The sequence below is a fragment of the Sapajus apella genome, unplaced genomic scaffold (genome assembly GCF_009761245.1).
Source record: "Sapajus apella isolate SASKATOON/1434 unplaced genomic scaffold, GSC_monkey_1.0 scaffold11, whole genome shotgun sequence".
Lineage (NCBI taxonomy): Eukaryota > Metazoa > Chordata > Mammalia > Primates > Cebidae > Sapajus > Sapajus apella.
The window spans coordinates 20,391,530-20,414,210 of NW_022436951.1; the positions used below are offsets into that span (position 1 = coordinate 20,391,530).

The following is a 22,681-nucleotide window of genomic DNA, read 5'->3' on the forward strand; positions in this document are numbered from 1 at the left end:
CCCAATTCCTCCCTTGAGTCTCTGGAGAACAACTGAATATATATATTTCATGTCTCTATAGTTGTGGTTTCTTACTGCACAACTCTATAAGGTGCAATGTTTCCTGAACATTCTGGTGTCTGGTGTAATCTTCCCTTACGAAAACAACCTAAAGAGAAAGAAGCTGCTCAACTAAATTATCTTTAATCAATGATTTCTTCCCCTTAGAAACGTTCATAACCATTAAATGGGCTCCAAGCAATGCCACAAAGCTTTCTATTTCTCGTACAGGAGAGAAATTAGTTCAATTTCACAATAATGTATGCCTGTCTTAGAATGTGATTCATTTTCTAGTACTGAAAAGAATCTTTTATTCTATATTTATTTTGAATGCTGAGATTTTTATTGATTGTAAAACTAAAGTTCATTCCGCCCAACAATGGACAGTAGTCAGATGTGTGAATAAAGTCAGAGAGAGATCACTGCTGATTCTCTCGGTCCTTTCTGAGCTCTATACCATTTTGTACAGTGGAATTGCCTAAAGGTCAGGTTCACGAAGAAGTAAGTCCACCTAGGAAACTATTGTGACGTTTCTCTTACAATTTTCTTTAGTTCTTTGATTACTACAGACTATAAGTTTTCAGTTGGAAAAAATCTGTATGTACTGAAGAATTCTTTTATCTCATTCTGTCTCCCTGACAACCCGATATTTCCCTGCTGTAATAGGTCAGGAGTTCTTAAAAGGCATGAAATACATCTCATCTCCTTTAAAAAAATAGAAAAGGTTTCAAAATTCTCCCTTCATGTCTCACTTGAAAAGGAGTTACCTGAAGAGGGTCAAGATTATCCAAATAGCGGTAGTGTGTAATCAAGTAGGGAAAAAAAATTACAATCTTATCTAGAAAGAATTTCACAAATCATGTAGATAACTAGAAATATTTCAACATATGAGAAAGTAGAGAGGCAAATGGCGAATGATTGGTATTAACTTTTACATTCTAAGATAGAAGTTAATTTTTGCCTAAAAAAGGGAGTTAGTATGAACCAGGTCAGCTCAATTTGCTTTCTAGGCAAAAGGAACCCTAAGGTGATAAAATCAAAGTTGTTTTATACTACAACTTAGGGATATCCATCATAGAAAACTTACGTTGTTTAACACTTACAGAGCATTTAGAGTTTGCAAAAACAGAAAATACACTTTTATATATTCCTTAATTTGAATTAGCTAGTGCACTCTTCTATTTTATATATCATTCTCTCTCAGACATCTTCTAACATATGCAATTTCTCTTAAACACACATAGTTATAGAGAACTTGGTACTTCTTCTAACTCATTCACTAAGCAAGATGACAATATTCTTTAATTTGTTGAATGAATTGAGAGGCAGGTCTTATTTATCTTTTCATCTTTCCATCCTTACAGGATGTATCCTAAGCCTTGCCACCACGTAAAACATCTACATGTGTGTGTGTGTGTGTGTGTGTGTGTGTGTGTGTGTGTCTGTATGTGTATGTATTTTCTTTAATTCCTTGTAGAATGATTGTATTTATTAGAGTTTTCCTCCTTTTTCTAATCTAAAGTTACTCTTATTAACAATTCACCTTACTATTAATTCACCACTCAGAGACATAAAAAATAATCCTCACTTTGGGAGGCCGAGGCAGGTGGATCACGAGGTCAAGAGATCGAGACCATACTGGTCAACATGGTGAAACCCCGTCTCTACTAAAAATACAAAAATTAGCTGGGCATGGTGGCGTACGCTTGTAGTCCCAGCTACCCAGGAGGCTGAGGCAGGAGAATTGCTTGAACCCGGGGGGCAGAGGTTGCGGTGAGCCGAGATCGCGCCATTGCACTCCAGCCTGGGTAACAAGAGCGAAACTCCGCCTCAAAATAATAATAATAATAATAATAATAATAATCCTAGGTAAAGTCAAAATAATGGCCTTTCAAATATTTGAAAATCTGTGCCTTTCCTTGCCTTGGTCTTCTTCATTCCAGCTAAACATCCTCAGTCATTGTAGTCATTTCTTATCTTTGGCTTCAGTGATGTTTCATTATTCTAGTCTCACAACGAGTTGTCTTTTCTTGAGTATAATTTCTTTAACAAAACACAGTATTCAAGCTTCATGCTGATCAAAGAAGCATCATTGGGCAATCCTCTCTCTTTTTTCAGATGTTACACTTCTATTCATGTAATCAAAGACCATAGTCTTTGATACATAGTCACCATCACATATTATGTATACTATTCTTTACTTATATTGGCATTAAGAGGAATCAAAATTTCTAACAGAACCATGAAAATGGAGGGAAATCAATATTATAAGTTAACAGCATGAGGTGAGCAAATAACCATATAGAAAAGTAAAGAAAGCATTGATTACAAAGCTGGTAAACACATGAATAAAAATAGAATAAATTAAATTAAAGGAATAACTATAGGAAATTAATAAATATAGTTCCTGCTGCATAAAAAAAATAAGGCAAAAGAGACTTGACGTTATATTCAAGTGAAATTGCTGTTTTGTTATAATAAATTCCATGACATTGTGAGAGTTTTTGAAGATTTAAAATTGATTTTTTTTCTTTTGGTTTCTGTTGCTCAGAGGAAATGCATAAAATAGCAATCATATCTTTGAAGGAGAAAAATACTCTTCATTTTCCCAGGTGTGCTGTAGTAAAGGAACAGGTGTTAACACATCGGTTAGCAACTTATTGGAGTCAGACTGATATTTTTAAAGGTCCCAGAAAATCACTGTGTTAATGTTAAATCTGTGTTGTCTCAGATTTTCTTAGATGATCAGAGGCCCAAGGCCAGAGGTATTGACCTTAAAATCATCACTTAAAGCACCTCAGCAGCACCATATTCAGGAATAGTATATTTTCAGCTATTGTGAACATAAAATTAACATTTACAGTTCGTGCGAATGTAAACAGTGAAAAGCTAAAATGGAGCATCTGTGACTTCAGAGACAATGACTTCCTGTATTGCGTTTCACAGCCTGCTTCATTGTGGTCATATATATTAATATTTAAAGCCACTAGTCTTGGTAATGTGTATTGATGATGCATGACAGTGCCCACACTTTATATATACAGTTCTGAGAACACAAAACCACAACTCTTTTTGTAATTAGCACTATGCATGCTTTTAAATACTGATACAGGCCTTCACTAGTAGAAAAAGACTTACACATTCAAAAGTATTTAATACAGAATGCCACTATTATCAAAATAAGAAAACTGGTCCCATGAAAATTCTATATTTTGTTTTCATGGGACCACTTTTCATACCAAATTTGCAGCTAGAACCTAGAATACCTTCAGCTATCTTCATTTTTATTCAGTTTTTTGTTTATCATTGCTTTCTTCCACTAGGTGTCAGTATTGAATAAGAGCAGAGACACGCTTCTCTGGACATCTGGTCTCTTGCTGTTTTAACGTTCATATGAAATGATTAAACCCTACCTGCATGTATGTCTGCATGTAAATGATGAGTTTTTTTTTTCTTAACATATGCAACCGATGATCTTCACAAGTTACCCAGAAACTTCTATATGAGGGTGATTCTTTCATAAAATGTTTTCCTTGTGCCTGTAATCCCAGCACATTGGGAGGCCGAGGTGGGTGGATCACCTGAGGTCAGGAATTAGAGACCATCCTGGCCAACATGGTAAAACCCCTCCTCTACTAAAAACACAAAAATTATCCGGGCATGGTTGTGCGTGCCTGTAATTCCAGCTACTCAGGAGGCTGAGGAAGGAGAATCGCTTGAACCTGGAAGGCGGAGGTTTCAGTGAGCCAAGATCATGCCACTGGACTCCAGCCTGGGCGAGAAAGCAAGACTCCATCTTAAAAAAAAAAAAAAAAAATTGCCTTGTACTGCCCTTACCCACTAATTATGAAGGAAAATGAAAATTTTAAACCAGTACAATTGGTAATAACTTGCAAATTGCTCTGAAGTAATGTTCAACATTTCTGCTACATTCTATATAAATGTACTCCTTATTCTTAATTTGTCCTCACTACAGCCTTTAGATTTTGAAACAAAGAAGGCATACACTTTCAAAGTTGAGGCTTCCAACCTTCACCTTGACCACCGGTTTCATTCGGCGGGGCCTTTTAAAGACACGGCTACGGTGAAGATCAGCGTGCTGGACGTCGATGAGCCGCCGGTTTTCAGCAAGCCGCTCTACACCATGGAGGTGTACGAAGACACTCCGGTAGGGACGATCATTGGAGCTGTCACTGCTCAGGACCTGGATGTAGGCAGCAGTGCTGTTAGGTGAGAAAAAGAAACGTTTTCTTTTCTGTTTTACAGAAGAAAAAAAAAAAAAAAAAAGAACAACATCAACAACAAAAACTCTCTGTCCGAAACTGCATGATGATCTAATTATAGAATATGATGCTTGGAAACATAATGACTTTACATCAAAACAGATGAAATGGCATAGGATTTGGAAAAACAAAAAACAAAAAACAAACAAAAAAAAACATGATTAAGGATTGCAACAGTTACTAGTGGTGCTTTATAACCACTAGTGGTCTGATTCTCATGCCACTCAAGGTAACAAATACTCAACTCTCCATGTATAATCAGGATTTAATAATATAACCTTTTAGAGAATGATTCTCATAATTAGCGATATTAAGATACTTTGGAAGTGCCTAGAGTATAATACATATTAATACATTTTTAATTACTCTAAAATTTCTGTCCCCTTACCCAAAGTTAGTGTTTGAAAAAGTTAGCTGCAACCTTTGCAATTTGCATGTCATTTTTCCAGTGTGATAAACTTGTGTGCTGGGTTCAAGGCGAAAGGAGTAGAGGCACAGTTAGTCAGTCCTAAGGTAAAATGAATTTATGAAATTGCTGAAAACACACACTTTGCAAGGAGGTGCTACCTGCTCATCTGTCTCCCTCTCTGTCTCTCGACAAATACATTCCTCTAGTATTATCAAGACATAATACAATTTCCCTTTTCCTCACTTATACATTGACCTAGAAATATGTTTGGATAATTCTTTTTCCCATTCATTCCATTGTACACTTGAATTTTCTACCACATATCTACAGCTGCTGGGAAACCAAATAAAAAACAAGTATGAGATTTGTCCCTGAATCTTCTACGTCTAAATAATTGAATCTCAGTAGGCAAGAACCAAAATAAGAAAATATTAAGTAGGTTTTTAAAGCAAAAACACTCTATTCTATTGACATACAACAGACAAATATCTTGTAAGATTTTACACCATGTGTTAAGTAAAGATTAAAACAATGGATAGCGTATTCAGTGGTATCCTTAACACAATAATTGCATATAGTGAAATCTCAGAAAGTGGCTTGACAGCATACGTAACTTGCTGTTTGGATTTATCTGACTCCATCACCTGTAATTACACGAATACTGCCTCAATCAGTTCTAGTTGCTATAATCCATTAACAAATTCTGGATGTATTAGTCTATTTTCACACTGCTATAAAGAACTGCGCTATAAAGCAAAGAGGTTTAATTGACTCACAGTTCTACATGGCTAGGGAGGCCTTGGGAAACTTACAATCATGGCGGAAGGGGAAGCAAGTGCATCTTACATGGCAGCAGGCAAGAGATAATGAGTGAAGAAGGAACTGTCAAACCCTTATAAAACAATCAGATCTTGTGAGAACTCACTCGCTATCATGAGGGGGCAACCACCCCCCTGAGCCAATCATCTCCTACCAGTACCCTCCCTCACATATATGGATTCCAATTTAAAATGAGGTTTTGGTGTGAACACAGAGCCAAACCATGTCACTGGGTGACTTAAGCAACAAACATAGTTCTGGAGGCCAGAAAGTCCAAGATCAATGGACCATCAGATCTGGCATCTGATGAGGACCTGCTTTCTTTTCAGCAGGTGGTCATCTTCTCCTCGTATCCAGACACTGGAGAAAGAGAAACAGAGCTCTCTCTAGTGTCCCTTTTGTAATGGTAAAAATAACTTTCTGAGGGCTCCATCCTGATGAACTAATTACCTTCCAAATGCCCCATCTTTTAATACTACCACATTAAGGTTTAGGATTGCAAGATGTGAATTTTGGGGGATACATATCAGCTCATACTATTCTAATTCTGCCCACCCCAAATTTATGTCTTTCCTACATGCAAAATGCATCCATCCTCAGAACCCCAAAATTCCCAACTTCTTCCAATATGAACTCAAATCCAAAGTGTCATCTAAATATATCTAAACCAAACAAATGTGAGACAAAAGGTACAATTTATACGGAGGCCAAATTCCTCTCCAGCTGTGAAGCTGGGAAACCAAGTAAGTTATGTGTTTCCAAAATACAATGGTGAAGATATTCCTATTCCGAGAGAGAAAGAGGAAAGAATAGAGGTGTGAGAGGTCCAATGTAAGTCTAAAACCTAATGGGGCAAACTCCATTAAACCTTGGTCTCAAGCATAACTCAAACTCCGTTAAACCTTATTCTCCTATGAGTGAGAACATGCGGTGTTTGATTTTCTGCTCTTGTGTCAGTTTGCTGAGAATGATGGTTTCCAGGTTCATCCATGTCCCTACAAAGGACACATAGGTGGGTGTTGAACAATGATAACACATGGACACAGGGAGGGGCGCACTACACACTGGGGTCTGTTGGGGGGGAAAAGGGGAAGGACGGGGGGGTGGGGAGTTGGGGAGAGAGCATGAGGAGAAATGCCAGATATGGGTGAAGAGGGGGAAGGCAGCAAATCACACTGCCACGTGTGTAACTATGCAGCAATCTTGCATGTTCTTCACATGTACCCCAAAACCTAAAATGCAATTAAAAAAAAAAAAAAACCTTAGTCTCAAAACGTAAACTTTCTGTAGCTCAACTCTTCACCTTGCAGGTCCGCTAGAATGGATGTTCCATTTTTAGACTCATTAAGGTGGCAACATAACCTCCCCAACTCAGAGGCCATCACTTGTGCTGTGGCTCTCTGCAGTGGCCTCACTCGTGCAGTGATCACACCCTCAGAGCTCCATTGGGCAACATTATCCCAATGTCACCTCTAGGCATTGATCTCAATGTTAGAAATCATTATGGAAGCAGCCGTTCCACAAGCCTGGTGACATCAAGGCTTATTTGGGTGATTTGGAATTCTTCCTTTGATTTGGAGAAGTATGCATGCTCATAGCTGAAGAGCTCTATGCTATTTCATAGAGCTGAAGAAGTCTGATGGTCTTCTTTCATTTTACCATGTTTCTTTATGTTCTTTAGTACCAGCCGGCAGTGTTTCTTCTATTATAATCTCATCTATTTTCCTGGTTTTTTTGAAATAGTGGATGAAGTTCATGGTTTACAACTATACAAACCTTCTTATTAAGTAATTGATCTGTCATCCCTTAATCTCTTCTAAACACACTTTCTCATTATTTTGGAAGATGGACAGGTTGAGACATTTCCAAGTCTTTAAGCTTTCATTTCTTTTTGATTAAAAATTTCATCTTTATTTAATTTCTTTTCTTTCAGGTTTTACTGTAAGCAGTTGTGAGGAACAAAGCTACTGCTTTCACACTTTGCTTAAATCATCTCCTCAGCTAAATATCTAATTTCACTACTCAAAAGTCCTTTTTTCCATGAAATACTAGAACATGAACACCATCCACCTGTGTTCTTTGTCACTTTATGACAAATATTACCTTTCCTACAGTTTCTAATGGTATGTCTTCACTTTTCTCTGATAACACATCAGAATGGCTTTTACTCTCCATGTTTCTACCAACGTTCTGTTTCTGATTGTTTAGATGTTCTTTAAGAAGACAGAATCTTTCTCTATAGTTGTCTGTGCCCTTTACACAATATTTTTAAACATTCATAATTTTAGCACTTCAAAACTCTTCCGGCCCGTACCCATTACCCAGTTTCATAGTTACTTCTACATTTTTAGGTATTTTTTATAGCTGCACCCCTACTGCTTGGTAGCAACTTCTGTTATAGTCACTTAAGGCTGCTATAAGAAATTACTGTAGATGGAGTAGCTTCAGCAACAGACATATATGTCTCTTGTTTCTCGAAACTGGAAAGTTTATAATCAATGTGCCAAGAGATCCAGTGTTTAATAAGGGCCTGCTTTCTATTTAGCAGAAAGTCATGTCCTTGTATCCACACAGCAGAAAAAGAAAGAGAGCTGTCTGGGTTTTTGGTTAGAAGGACACTAATCCTATTTATGAAGGCTTCACCCTCAGGACCTCATTACCCCCACAAAGCCCCATATCGAAATATCATACATTAGACATTAGAATTTCAACATAGGAATTTTGGGGAAACATAAACATTCAGTCCATAAAAATGCTTTTCTTCTTGAAGGGAATCTATAATCAGGAGAGAACTCTAATAAAAGCTCATCTATCTTTTAAAAAGAAATAAGTATAACAATTATTGAGCACTCCTACATTTCAGGCTGAATGCTAACCAGTTTGCTCACTGGATTGAAACTATTGTTTTACATGTACATATGACAACATGATTCAATTCCAGTTAGGTTCCAGAAAACCAAATATGATTTATAGGGCTAGATGCACTCACACGCGCGCGCGCGCGCACACACACACACACACACACACACACACACACACAGAAAATATTTGTTGAGGTATTCTCCAGAATCTGCTGCCTTGGTAACTATGATGTATTATTCTAACATTATTTATCAGTATTTTATTTCTGAAGCACATGTTCATAATTATAAAAGCAGAAGATGCCTGATGAATAGATTTACAGTTTTTTAAAAAATATGGGCAGTTACTGAAAAAATATTGAAGTTTGCAGCAAAATAAAAAGTAAATAAAGATTAATTGAAACTCTTTGCAGGTCAATAAATAAGAATGTAGATACAGAAATTATGTATCTAGAGAACATGTTATGTTGTTTAATTTACTATAGGTTCTATTTTGAAGATATAAAAGAATGATGGGGCCAAGATATTAAGAAAAACACGATTTTAGTGCAATACTTAACAACTAGAAAAATCAAAACTTTCCTAAGTAGAAAACATTATTAGACAAAGATACAAACTTTCAAATTCAAGAAAATTGTTAGAGTCAAGACCCCGGTGTGAAGAACAAAGGAAGGTTAATATGAAAGAAATTCTCCTGCTGTAAGTATGTTTTTTATTTTGTACATTTTATGTCACAGTAGCTAGCAGCTGATATAAAGTAGTGTACCAAGTCTTAGTTCTAATGAGTAGCAGCCTGCTCACTTGACATAGATGTATCTAATTGATCCCCACGAGGGGCTGTCAAAAAACAGAGCTGTTTTTGAGTCAACATGAAACCTGTCTTTGGTCCATGTCCTTGGAGTGAACAACAAACTTGAAAAATATCAGCTAAGGAAACATGGGGTATGAGGCATCATCTTTCCTTGTTCTGAAAATATGTTTACTCACTTAAGAATGATACTGAAAATACATTGTGAAAACTAAGCATTACAGTGTAAAATTACCTGACTTGTTTAGGCATGCTCTGTTTAGTTTTCCTTTGCTTAGCTGTCTTTTCACAGAGTTATTACACAAGTTATTAATTTAGGATCTTGGGTATTTTATCATCATCATCATCTTCATCATCATCATCATCACTAAGCACAGCAAAGAGCTGCATCAATGTCATAACCAAGGACTGATCCTGTTTTGAAGAAAGGCTCTCTTTGGTTTAATGACTAGTAAATACACCATGTCTGGTTCCTTACTCTCAATCATTGGTCCCAGCTTAATTTCTAGTTATTCTTTACTTTTCTACTTTTTGCCTTTTGATGCACTGATTTCTTGTCTCTAATGCTGTATATTCTTTGAGGTAGGCACTGTGATTATACCATTCACAGAAACAATTTCTAGTAAGTCAAGTGAGAGTGGATTAAGTATACCTACCATTGGTGAGGTAAGGGCTTTTCATAACAGCAAGCTCTTGAGTTTAGAAATTTAAAACTGTTGATTTTCCAGTTACATTGAAACATATTATTTACTTTGCATATTAGTGATTTAGGTTACAGAAAGATTTCAGTGGGTCATTTTGCTCAATATGTGCCATTTTTCTTTTGTTCTAAACCTGTGAAAGTTTGTTATCCTTGAAATAAATTTAAAAACAAAACAATTATATTTTTTATAAAATTTGAAAATTATTCATTTAATTTTAATCCGTGTCAAAAGTATTAAATAATAACGTAATGATGGTGTGAAGTACATCTATTTTATGTATTTAAACTTGCATATATAAACTCAAAATTACAGTGGTTAATAGAACAATTTAACGACGTACAGATTGTTCCTCGACTTGTAATGATTCATTTTATGATGTTTTGACTTTGTAATGGTGTGAAAACAATATGCATCCCATAGAAACCATACTTTGAATACCTACACATCCATTCTTTTTTTCACTTTCAGTACATCACTCAATAAATTACATAAGATATTCACCACTTTATTATAAGATAGGCTTTGTGTTAGATGATTTTGTCCAAATGTAGGCTAGCATAAGTTTTTTAAGCAGGTTTAAGGTAGACTATTAAGCGACAATGTTCAGTAGCTTAGGTGTTTTAGATGCATTTTCAACTTAAGGTATTTTCAACGTATGAGGGTTTGTTGAGATGAAACCTCACGGTAAGTCAAGGAGCATCTGTATTTGTTATCATATCTATGCTTTTGTTTAATAATCTTTGTAACCAAAATCCATTGCTTAAAATCAAGTAAGTAATTTAAATAATAATCAGAAAATCATTATCAACCACCATAAGTAGAATGTAATATTAAATTAAATTACTAATTCGTTGTTAAAAATAAAATGTCTGTTTCCACCAAAAATGATCTTATATCCCAAATCTAGTCCTTTCACCACACTTTTGTAAAAATTGCTGTAATCAATTGCCATTGAATTTTTAAATATTCATGATTAAGAAAGTATCAAAGTAGCTCGTTTGCATTTGACGGCCCTTTTCGATAGGACAGAAATCTTATCACATACGCAAAGCCCTAAGTTCAAACACAATACACTTTGGGAGAGAGAAGAAAGAGGGGCCCAGCTACGATGTGATATTGTATAGCAACATATATAACATATTAAATGTTTGAAAAATTGTCCATTCTCTGTTCTCATCGACATCATAAGATTTTTGTGAGGATTAAATGAAGTAATGGGATAATGTTTCTAGAGCAGTATCTGGCATATTTAGAGCTACTTATGTGATTTATTTTGTTCTTCTTCCCATTAGTGTATAAACTGGACAGGGGCAGAGATTTTTCTACATTTTTATTGATAGATCCCACACACCTAAAATATTGCCTAGCACAAGTGGCTAGTTAATAAATATTTGTTCAATGAATGACTTGACCTCTATGATACTAATTTCCACTAAATATTCAAATGGCATAGCATTCATTTGTGTTTTCTGCATGAAGAAAAATTAACACAGTTACTTCATTTATATATTTAGAAATATACCTGAGAATCTACAATAATTTCAGTATTTCAACCCTTAGATTTGTTTCAAATGTTGGCTCACAATTGTCTCTAATAATTAACTAATAGAAAATGCTACCTTAAAAAATCACATTTGTTTTTGTATGGATTATGACCCTGTAGCTTTGCAAATAATCATGCACTTGTTGTCAGAGGCTTCTTTGATGATTTTGAGAATATTTGCATTATATTAAGATTCACATTGTGAATACTAAAGGGAAGAGATAAGACATGGAGGGCTGAGAAAAGATTAACTGTTTTGTCCTAATGAATATTCTATAATATATTTGGATAATATTCTTCTTCTAATACCTATATGAATCTTCAGCACTCTCTCAGAAAACATGCTATGAAAAAAAGGAGAAGTAATTTTCTATCCACTAAATAATAAAATCTAAAATGAGAAAAGCTGATTAGAGTTATTCAAAGCAAGAAGTTGGACTGTACATGAAAGAGCATTTTAAAGTTCACATTAAGAAAAAATAGTGTGTTAGTTTCTATACCAAAGCTAGTCTTCATGAATTACTTTATTAATTCTAAGTGCAGGTAAATGCTGGCTTTTAACAATAGCTAAGACTCAAAGTACCTCTAAAGATTATATTATAAATTCTTAGATTATTTGATGTTATGCAGAAATCAAATACACAGAAACAATACAAAACATGTTAAATAAAACAAATAGATATTTTGTACAAACGGGTGGACATAAAAAGAAAAAGCAGAGAGGGTGTCATATGGAATACCTCAAAGAAACTCGGGGATAAACAAGCCAATAAAAGGAGATGCAGAATTTAGAAACGGCAGGAGTCGCTGGATATGTTAATCTCTGGGGATTTTGCCCTATTCATCTTTTCTGTAACTGTGCTATACTGAGTGTTTAGGACCCACAAGAGAATTATTTCTCTGAAGTTGGTTTGGCATGTGATCTCCTTGCAAATGTACTGAGGGTGTTTAGCTTGTTTTAACTCCATTTATAGAAGCAAAGAAACTGAGACATCATTTTACTAAAAAAAAAGAAAAAGAAAAAAAAGCAAACAAGAAAGAGAAGAAGAAAAATTTGTGCTAAGAAAACAGAGATCAACTGGACTATAATTTGCTAACAGAGGTTAATCCCTATAAAGATCATACGAGAACGACCAGGTGTATGAGCCCTTAAGAAAAAAGACAGTATATTTATACATGTAGATACAGATCTACCTATATTAGATTTGTAAAAACTCACATGCACCTATACACATGCATATACATACTGCATTTTATTAGTACATTGCATTATACATTAGAATATATCTTTTACACCAAGAAAATTTTTAAAATTAAATTAATTATGCATGTAGTATATGAAACCTTGTTCAATATAGTCGCAACTCTCAGGTATCTTTTCATTTTTTGCATTATATGTATTTGTGTCATAAGGAAAAGTCTGGTAAGTACCGCAATAGGGTTCAATATGGTGATTTCAGGGGATAAGAAGGACATGAAGAAGATACTGGGAAGTGGGACAAATGAATTATAAATGATGAAATATATATTCAAGATGGCAGAATCTAGGATGAAGGAAATAAAAGAGGGTGAGAAACTATTTTAACTGGAAGAAATAGAATTGAGAAGAGTTGAGTTTTGGTATACCACATCTTCAAATTTCTTTATACTAGTTCTGAATCTTAAAATTTATCAATAACTTAATTTGCCTATTTTTGATCTCTCCTTAATCTCTTTGGGTAGCCATTGCACACAAACTCGGTGAAATCTATCCCCAGTGAGACGATTAGATATATATGTTTTATCCAAGCTGTTACCAAGTTATTGGTCCATGTGAATCTGCCTCTTACAATAGAATTCTATCTGTAGCTGACAACGGCAAACACAGTTGATAACTTTACTAGCATACATGCTTATTTAGTTTGCAGTGGAAAAAAACAGCATTGCCTCCAAATTTACACCAAGTGAATGGTTGAGAATCCTTTTTTTGAGAATTTGCTGTTAGCTAATAAATTATGGAGAACTACATTTTTCTCTATAAATAAAGTTATTTTTGCTTCCTCTACAAATGGCCAAGTCACTGACAGTCAATATAAAAGAAACTATTGCAAATAACATGTACCAAGAGAAACACATTCATTTTATTTATGTCAGTAGCTGTTACATGTAGTAATATCGTAACAGCTAAATTGTGCTGGGTACTGAGCTTAGCCCATTGCTCAGATTTGTTTAAACATTGAAGCTGACATTAGTTTACAGAGTGGGACATGAGGCCCAAGATCATAGTATGTCTTCAGAAAGAATAAGACAATGATTTTAACAGAAGCAGCCAAATTTCAAAGGTCACACTACTAATCGGTCTGCTACTTAAAAGTAATTGAAATGCTAACCTGAATTTTTGAGTTGCTATGTAATTCTAAAATTGATGAAAATAAAATTAAAATTAAGCAAAGTGGCTGGAATGTCAACACAAGGCAGTAAAAATGTATGATATTTGATCTTTTAAAATATATTAGCTATGGACTCTGCTATATACCTGAAAGTATTATATACACTTTGCAGATGTTTAAAAGTAATTACAACAACGTAATTAAACCTGAAAAAATGTTGCATTGGATTATGACAATAGTGACATTGACCAGTCTGGACACACAAAACTCAAAGTGTATAGCTGTTTTAGTAACTTTTTTTTTTTTTTTTGCATGTAAAAATATCACCATATTATACCTTATTACTTGAGATAACGTTCTTTTTATTTTTTGAGAGAACTACAAAGTTCTTGTACAATTTAGGCATAACTAAGGGTTTAAAGTTGACCAAACTCAATGGGTTTGTAATACAGATCTGCAACTCCAATTTTAAGATGGATTTAAACTAATTAGCCAATACTGAGTTTGCTTTAATTTTCAAACAGGTTTTACATTATTCTGCTGATACACCTAAGGAAATCTCTATGACTAAGTAACCAGATATTTGTTAGGGTATGAACTAGCCCTGTTAAGCTCTTTGTAACTCCCCCCAAATGAGAGAATGTCCTTGTCTTTGTAGTCTACATGGTCTGTGTTACTGACCTGGACCACTTGGGTTTAACTCTTGCCTGCTAGAGATTCAGTTTCGTTGCTTTACCTCCAAGTGCTGAGAGAGTATACTATGTAAATACAAATGTCATAGCTCTTTTTCTTCTTTCTATAATTTCTTTAGTAGAATAGCCCCTTTGTCACATGTATTTGAGATTTTGTACATTATTTATATTTTAAAAGAGTAACTTTAAATATATAAACAATAAATATAAAATGCTCTTCTTTAAAAATACTGTAATAATCAGTGATCAATAGGAAACAAGAGAAATGAATCCATTTCATAAGCTGTTCTAGAGCATTCAGTTAAGAGAATATGTGTAATTTTCAGAGGACAAATTAGCTGAGGAATAGACTAATCACAAGCAGGAAATGCAAGCTTAGTTAGAAGGAAAAGGAGGAAAATAAAAGCTTTCTTTCTAATATGATGTCTATATTTGGGTGTCAGATGGTCAGCAGCTCTAGGAAAAACAGCACCATTCTTCAGAGCCATTTGGCCATAACTCCTAACAAGAGTAAATAAATTCAGTGGTGACCTGGTATGACAGCCATTGCACTTAGTTCAACAAAATAGTTATAATGAAGCTCTCTCAAAAAGACTTCAGAATAAATATGTTTGAATATTAAAAAACATAAATTAAGATATTCCAGGCTTGAAGTATGACCAGGACATTATCAATGAGAAAAGTCAGATAAAATAATTCAATTCACATATGTAAGTACTCTGTATTATGAATAGAACAATATATTCAGTAATTAATTCTTCATACTTGAAAGAAACTTTCTGTATAATAAACAACATAAAAGAGTTATTTTGCTATTCTCATTTGAGAGAAACTGTTAACACCAATTCAAATAGGTAAGTAAAGTTTAAAAAGTGATACAGTTTTCTAAGAAGGAGGCAACAGATGCTGTCTAGAGGGATTTGACAAGTCTTTATGGAGAGAACATGAGCAAAGTCAAAAGGTGCCTTTGATGTCTGAGTAAATTAGGAAAGTTCTGTGACATGAAAGGGAGGGAAAAATTGAAATGAGCTGGCAACCACTAAGTCCAGAATAAGGGACTTTTGAAGGTCTAGAGTCAAAGACATTTCTCAGCAGAAGATATCAACATTGACTGTGCACATTCTTATTTAGTCAGGTATTACAGTCTGCATTTTTTACCAGGTGGTAAAACTGAGACTCAGGATGTTTAAAGCTATTAAGTACAGAGCCAAGACTTAATCATTATTTGTGTAAACCTCATTTTCTTTCCATTAGAACACGCTACTTCAAGAGTAAACTAAATGTCAGGTATAAAGCTTTGGGGGCAGAAGTTCTTTTCAAAGATAAAACTATTTTTGCTCTGAGTTAAAGACGAAATACATCGGTCAGATGTACCAACAGAATGGCAGAGTAGAAAGTGTTTTGAAGTTGACTTCCAGATCCATAAGACAATACACAGAAGACCATGTACGACTATTCCTAAAAAAAATAAAAAAGGCATGGTTGGGGGCAAAGGAAAGCTTAAGCAACTTGGGAAAAAAATACAAATGTAACAATTATAATTTCAACATTTTGTAGATTATGGTATATTTCTTCTTCTTTAGAGATCTATTTTAATCATATCACGTGTGTCCACACGGGAAATTTGAGGACAGAAGACTTACTTTTATTAAATGATTATACGTTTATAAATACCTAGCTTTTCATCAAACATTTAAAACAAGCAATGGCAACCATCTAAACCATTTAAGATACAACTTTTAAGTTTAGTAAGGGGAAAGTGAAAATGAGGCGGAAGAGAAGAAAAAACAGAAACTGATAGGAAATTAGCAACTGGTAGTTTAAAAAGTTTGAGAGGAAATTTGTGGAATTTATTTGTGATTGTTGACGGAAAAGTTACAACTGACGTGTTGTTGCAGGTGGCTTAGGTGCTCAGTAAAATGTTTGTTAACATGAATTGAACTGAATTTACTTCCTTTAGTTGTCTGCCAAAAGACAAAACAAAAATATTGGCAACAAAGAGGAGATAAGAGTAAAGTCATTTTGACTTATTATCATCACCTGAACAAAAGAATATTTTCTACCTTCACCTGTATTATTATTACCAGATTTTTACTGCTTAGAGGATGAGATGTAATACTTTCAGAGTAACTTTGTAGCATCAACTTCTTGTTACATATGTAGTTGAAAATTGGGACAGGATCAACTTTTGCTTTTCCATTAATGGTGAGAGAGTTTCTAAGCAAATTGAAAAGTACAATTTTAAAGGAAATGATTACTTAATAAATAGAACAAAATTTTTAAAATTTTCTGAAAACTAATTTACAATATAGGAATAAATTGCACTCTATCAAGTGGTCTGCGCAGACTAGGTTAATGTTTTAAATTTCTGATTTCTATTCAATTGTTAAAACCTGTTTTTATTTAGCAACAATCACTATCTATAATTATATAAACTCTAGATTTATTATATGCAGATTATAAACATATAATTATTTTTTCATTTAAATCTCATCTACTCACCAAAGAAGTATCAGGTGACTCAAACAAACTTTCCCTTTAAGTCTTTGGCTCACTGAAACTCATCTGTTAAGGCAAATTACACATTTATGTTATACTGTTGTGCTTACTTGCAATTCCAATAATATTTTACCATTAGATTGTTAAGTGGACTGTTGCAAACCGACAGCAGAAACATGCGATGGTTCACACAATGAGGTTGTAACTCCTCAGAATTTCTATACCTTTTAGCACTGGCCCGTATATTTTCTAAAATTGTCCAGAAAAATGTAGGAATGGTTTCATTGCAAGTTCATCAATGGCCTTTTCTTATTAATGTCTCCCAGTTGTTATACTGGATAATAATAATCACAATAGAAAATTGTAATTGTCTGATGTGTATGCTTTAGCCAGGCACAGAGTTTAATCAGCCACGCAAAGATACAGCATTGGGTGGGAAGACGCCAGGAGCTAGTATTAGGTCTATAGACTAAGACCTGGCTAACTATGAGAAGATGCTGAAGATGCTTAGCTAAATAGAAACAGTTCAAATATGTTTCGGCCATATTACAGAACATATAAAGCTTCTTTGGGGGATAACATGCAGAGATAGGAGCTTAACTCTCACAAGGTGACAGAGCTAAAAACTAGATAACAGAAAGTAGTGAATAACAGCCAAACAGAAGCACCATTGTGTGAAACAGAGCCTGGATATTTGTGTTTGTGGTTTGTACTTTACGAGTTTGTGTGGGAGCTTTATAGTTCAAGTATTAGAAAGTTGAAGGTTATGTGTGCCATGACTTCATGCCAGTTAAGAAAATCTGTGGGTAAGGAAGGATTTTTATCTGGGAAGTAATCCAAAATAATATGGAAAAAGAGAGGGAGAAAAAGAAAAAAGAACACACACACACACAATGATGCTCATGACTCTATCCCTATGCCATATATACTTTATCTTATTTCATTTTTATAACATTCATGTTTACACTGTTGGGCATGTATTATTTTCCAAATTTTATAGAACATAAGGAGAATAGATACTGGAAGGAAAGATCCCTAAACTTGCACAAGGTAAGTAAATAAAATGTATATTACCCTAGTCTTTTATGTACAAAAAATTAGTGTTCTTCATGGTATATTTAATTGCATCTTCGTGATGGTTAATTTATGTATTTCAAACTCTACCTCAGTGTTAGGCTGAATGAACTGAAAAATTAAGTATGTATATTAAGCTTACAATATTGGAGCCTGCTTGATAGATATATAGAAACTTAGAACTGAGAGATAAACATATTATTTTATGTATATATTATTTAAGTTCTTGAATTTTAAACTTGTTATCAAAAACAACTAAAATTACAATTAAACATGACCTGTATATATAGTGATTCACTGTACAAAGTTAGACTTCTGTTCGAATCAATTTGGTAAATTATAACATATGCTAAAATATTAACTATAAACAAGGTGATCAATTTTCCCAATCTTATATCTGGGAAAACTCTTGAGGAGTTTTCTGGGCCTAAAGACACTCAGTGTAAAAACTGAGAAAGTCCTCAGTAAACCAGAAATAATTGATTGTCACAAATAAGACAGTCTTAAAGCTCTAAATATGTTGTCTTGAAGTAGAAATAAGTAACTGTTATATAGGCAGGAAGAATAGGTTCTGTGCAATGAATTCAATACAATATTTAAGTGGCATGTGCTATGTATAAATGGCATACTGGGTCCTTGGCAACACTGAGATGAACAGACCTAGTCTCTGCTCTCAAGAAAGTTAACAAGGTTTGGGTAAACAGGATAATCACATCACATATGAAAAATGTATACAAGCTGTGTTACATTTGCCAATATCTACATAATAGCTGAACACCATTAGCATCAAAGAGATCTGTTCATTGCAGAAATTTTCAAAGATGGAATTAAAGAAAATCTTTTAAAAATATCATGTAGATTAACTGGAATTCATCAGAGAAAGAATAAGGGAATTTCAAAAATTAATGGCATCTCCACTTAATGGATGGCAGCAGGATGCTCTCTGTAGACACACTACCCAGTGAAACAAGAAAAAATGAAATTTATTTCATTAAAAAAAAAAAAGACACTCATTTGCAGTCTCTGGAAAATTTTCTAAGGGCATGCACCACATAAAGAACAATTTATTCAAGAAAAGCTACTAAAACTTGGTAAGAATAGCAAAGACAGTGACTCAACGCAGAACCTGCTCCCTCCCTCCAACTCCTATGTCCCAGCTTGGCTTGATGGAAGAAATTCCCATCTCTGGCTGGGCGCTGTGGCTCACACCTGTAATGCTATCACTTTGGGAGGCCGAGGTGGGTCGATCACCTGAGGTCAGGAGTTCAAGAAATGCCCATCTCGCAGGTGCAGTTTAAAAGATATGGTTTTTCTTCCCTTTGCAATCAGTCAAGGGATATAATATCTTACCAGGAGGAGTCGGATGCAAACATTACATAAAACTATAAAAATTAATAATTATTACAATGTTTTATTGGACTTGTGACATATATGGATATAAATATATATATATATATATAGTTATTTCACATAACTACATAGAAGAAACGTTTCTATATTTTACTCTAAGTTAGTATGAATGTGAATGTGATGAGTTAAGACATATATGGTAAAACTTAAAGCAGATAAGAAAATAAATGATTAATAAAAATGAAATTCATTAAAGAAATAATTTCACACTAGAAATATTCACTTATTGTTAAAGAAAGCAAGAGAGAAGAAATAGAGAAACAACAAAGACATGAAAAATATAGAAAACCTAAAAAATAAAATGGCAAATGCAAATACCATTATATCAATATTAACAGTTGAACAGGAACGGTTTAAACAACCTAATCAAAAGTTAGAGATTATCAAACAATAAAAACTGATGACTATATGAAGTGCATGTCTGTTGCTTAATGGTACCAAAGTCAGACAACTTGAAACCTTGACTCTACAAAAGCTCATGTGCATTTTTTTGTTGTTGTTCTGTTTTGTGTTTGTTTTGTTTTGAGACAGAGTTTCGCTCTTGTTGCCTAGACTGGAGTGCAATGGGGCGATCTCGGCTCACTGCAACCTCCGCCTGGCGGGTTAAAGTGATTTTCCTGCCTCAGCCTCCTGAATAGCTAGGACTACAGATTCCTGCCACCACTCCCAGCTCATTTTTGTATTTTTAGTAGAGATGGGGTTTCACCATGTTGTCTAGGATGGTCTTGGTTTCTTGACCTCATGATCCGCCCACCTCGGTCTCACAAACTGCTGGGGTTACAGGAGTGAACGGCAGCGCCCCACCTCTTGTGCTTTTTCAAGATTTGCAGCATATGATTGTACTAGGCTCTCTTATCTTTTAGTTTCTCCAGTGTAACCACAATCCTTTTAGGTACAAGATGATGTACTTTCATGACACTTCACAGAACACCCTACCCATTCCACAATGAATCCGATGTTGCAGAATTTTTACTATGCTAATAGAGAAAGGAATAGAAGCAGTGTGGGGTTTGACTTGACAATTTCTGCCTGGCTAGTTGGAAGACTAGTATGTAGGGGGGTGAGGGGAAGTCAATTTGGAAACAAGGTTAATCTAATTCACCCCAAGAAGACATATGCCCAGGATATCTAGAATAGAGGGTAAAAGCATCTGCCAAACACTCATTCAGATCATTAGGTTTCAAGCAGAATAAGCATCAGAATTACTTAAAATTACAGAAACTTTACCTTTGTCTATATTGGCTTTACTCTGAGATAAGGTCTAGAAATACTTATTTTCAAAATGGGTTCTTCATCTCCCTAACCAGGTGGCTTATGTTTACATTACCAATACTGGGACAAACGAATCATCTTTGTTCTTGGAAAAGCATGATTAACATAATAAGTATAAGTGAAAGGTATTTGGAATTTTATTTTATTGTTCTTAACAACTTTATTATAAATTTGAAATATTTTAAAAATATTTTAAAAATATTAAAAAAACAGTGATTCCCCTCAGTTGTATTTGAGATTATATAATAAAATAATCCACCAGGGACCACTTATATATTTGTAAAAAAATCAATATTTTTTTCCTTTCTTTTTTTGAGACGAAGTTTCACTCTTGTCACCCAGGCTGTAGTGCATTGGCAGGATCTTGGCTCACTGCAGCCTCGGCCTCCTGGGTTCTAGCAATTCTTCAGCCTCAGCCTCCCAAGTAGCTGGGACTACAGGAACCCACCGCCACGCCTGGCTAAGTTTTGTATTTTTAGTAGAGACGGAGTTTCACTATGTTGGCCAGGCTAGTCTTGAACTCCTGAACCCAAGTTAGTTGCCCGCCTCGGCCACCCAGAGAGCTGGGATTACAGGCCTGAGCCACCACACCGAGCCAATAATTTTTGAGTCTAGTAAAAAAAAAAGTTTCTTATTTCAAACTCCCTAGGTAAAGTATTACTTTATTTCCTTACACCTTCACAACTTTTATCCTGTATAAGTGAAATTTCCAGATAATTGGAGCTTAATCCAATAAATAAAAAGTGTTAAAGTTAACAAACTTAAAATCTTTCCCAAAAATGACAACATTCTTGCATGACTCTGTGAATATATTTAAGATATTTGAATTGTACAGTTTAAAAGGGTGAGTTGAATGGCATGTGAGTTATATCTCAATAAAGTTTATGAGAAATTGAAGCTTTTTTTTTTTTTTTTTTTTTTTTTGAGAGGGGGTTTCGCTTTTTTTACCCAGGCTGGAGTGCAATGGGGCGATCTCGGCTCACCGCAACCTCCGCCTCCTGGGTTCAGGCAATTCTCCTGCCTCAGCCTCCTGAGTAGCTGGGATTACAGGCACGCACCACCATGCCCAGCTAATTTTTTGCATTTTTTTTTTTAGTAGAGATGGGGTTTCACCGTGCTGACCAGGATAGTCTCGATCTCTTGACCTCGTGATCCACCCGCCTCGGCCTCCCAAAGTGCTGGGATTACAGGCTTGAGCCACCGCGCCCGGCCTGAAGCATTTTTTAAAGTGAGAAGGTGCTGGCATGGTTGGAGTGGAATGTGTTTGTTGAAGTCAGATCAAGAGTAAGAGTAGGAAAAAGTCATTGGAAAACAGTAAGTTTCATGCTCAATAAGACAAACAGATTTCATTCTCTCTAAGAGATAGTAGAATCCATATGTTGTAAGTACTTTAAGACTCCCCAAGCATGCTTACATTTTTTTCTACCACATCTGCCCCAAGTATTTGGAATAGCTGATGCTTGATAATCCCTGGTTCTTACTATTTCTTAAGGAAATATATTCTAACATTTTGCGGCCATGACATAAAATTCTTTGTTATATTTATCTGAAATCCATGTTTATAGAGATTCCATTCTGTGTCCTATCTTAATTCCACTGAAACATAACAAGCAAATCTAACGCCTTGCCTACATGAGCATCCTTATCCGATTAAAGGCAGCTAGGGTGTTCTTGTGTCTTTTCTTCTCTGGTCTACATATCCATATTTATTTCAGCTCCTCCTCATAACCCATTGAATCCAGTCTCTTTACAGCCCTGGTAACTCTGTTGGTCTCTTGTCAAGATTCTGCAGCACACACAAAAATCACTTACAGTCATGTTGTCCTCAAATACATCCACCATACACTTTCAAAGCAATTTACCTCCAACCCATAGTTTAATAATTGACTTCATTAGTGT

General features: G+C 34.9%; 1 protein-coding gene across 3 annotated transcripts in view; it reads left to right on the forward strand.

Moving 5' to 3' along the window:
* Nucleotides 1-22,681, forward strand: part of CDH12 (cadherin 12) — a 1,125,215-nt gene that overhangs the window by 1,058,726 nt on the left and 43,808 nt on the right. For all 3 annotated transcript variants that reach the window (XM_032278814.1, XM_032278815.1, XM_032278816.1), the window contains one exon: nt 4,016-4,269. In XM_032278814.1, the coding sequence (XP_032134705.1) occupies nt 4,016-4,269 (254 nt within the window). The remainder of the gene's footprint in view (nt 1-4,015; nt 4,270-22,681) is intronic.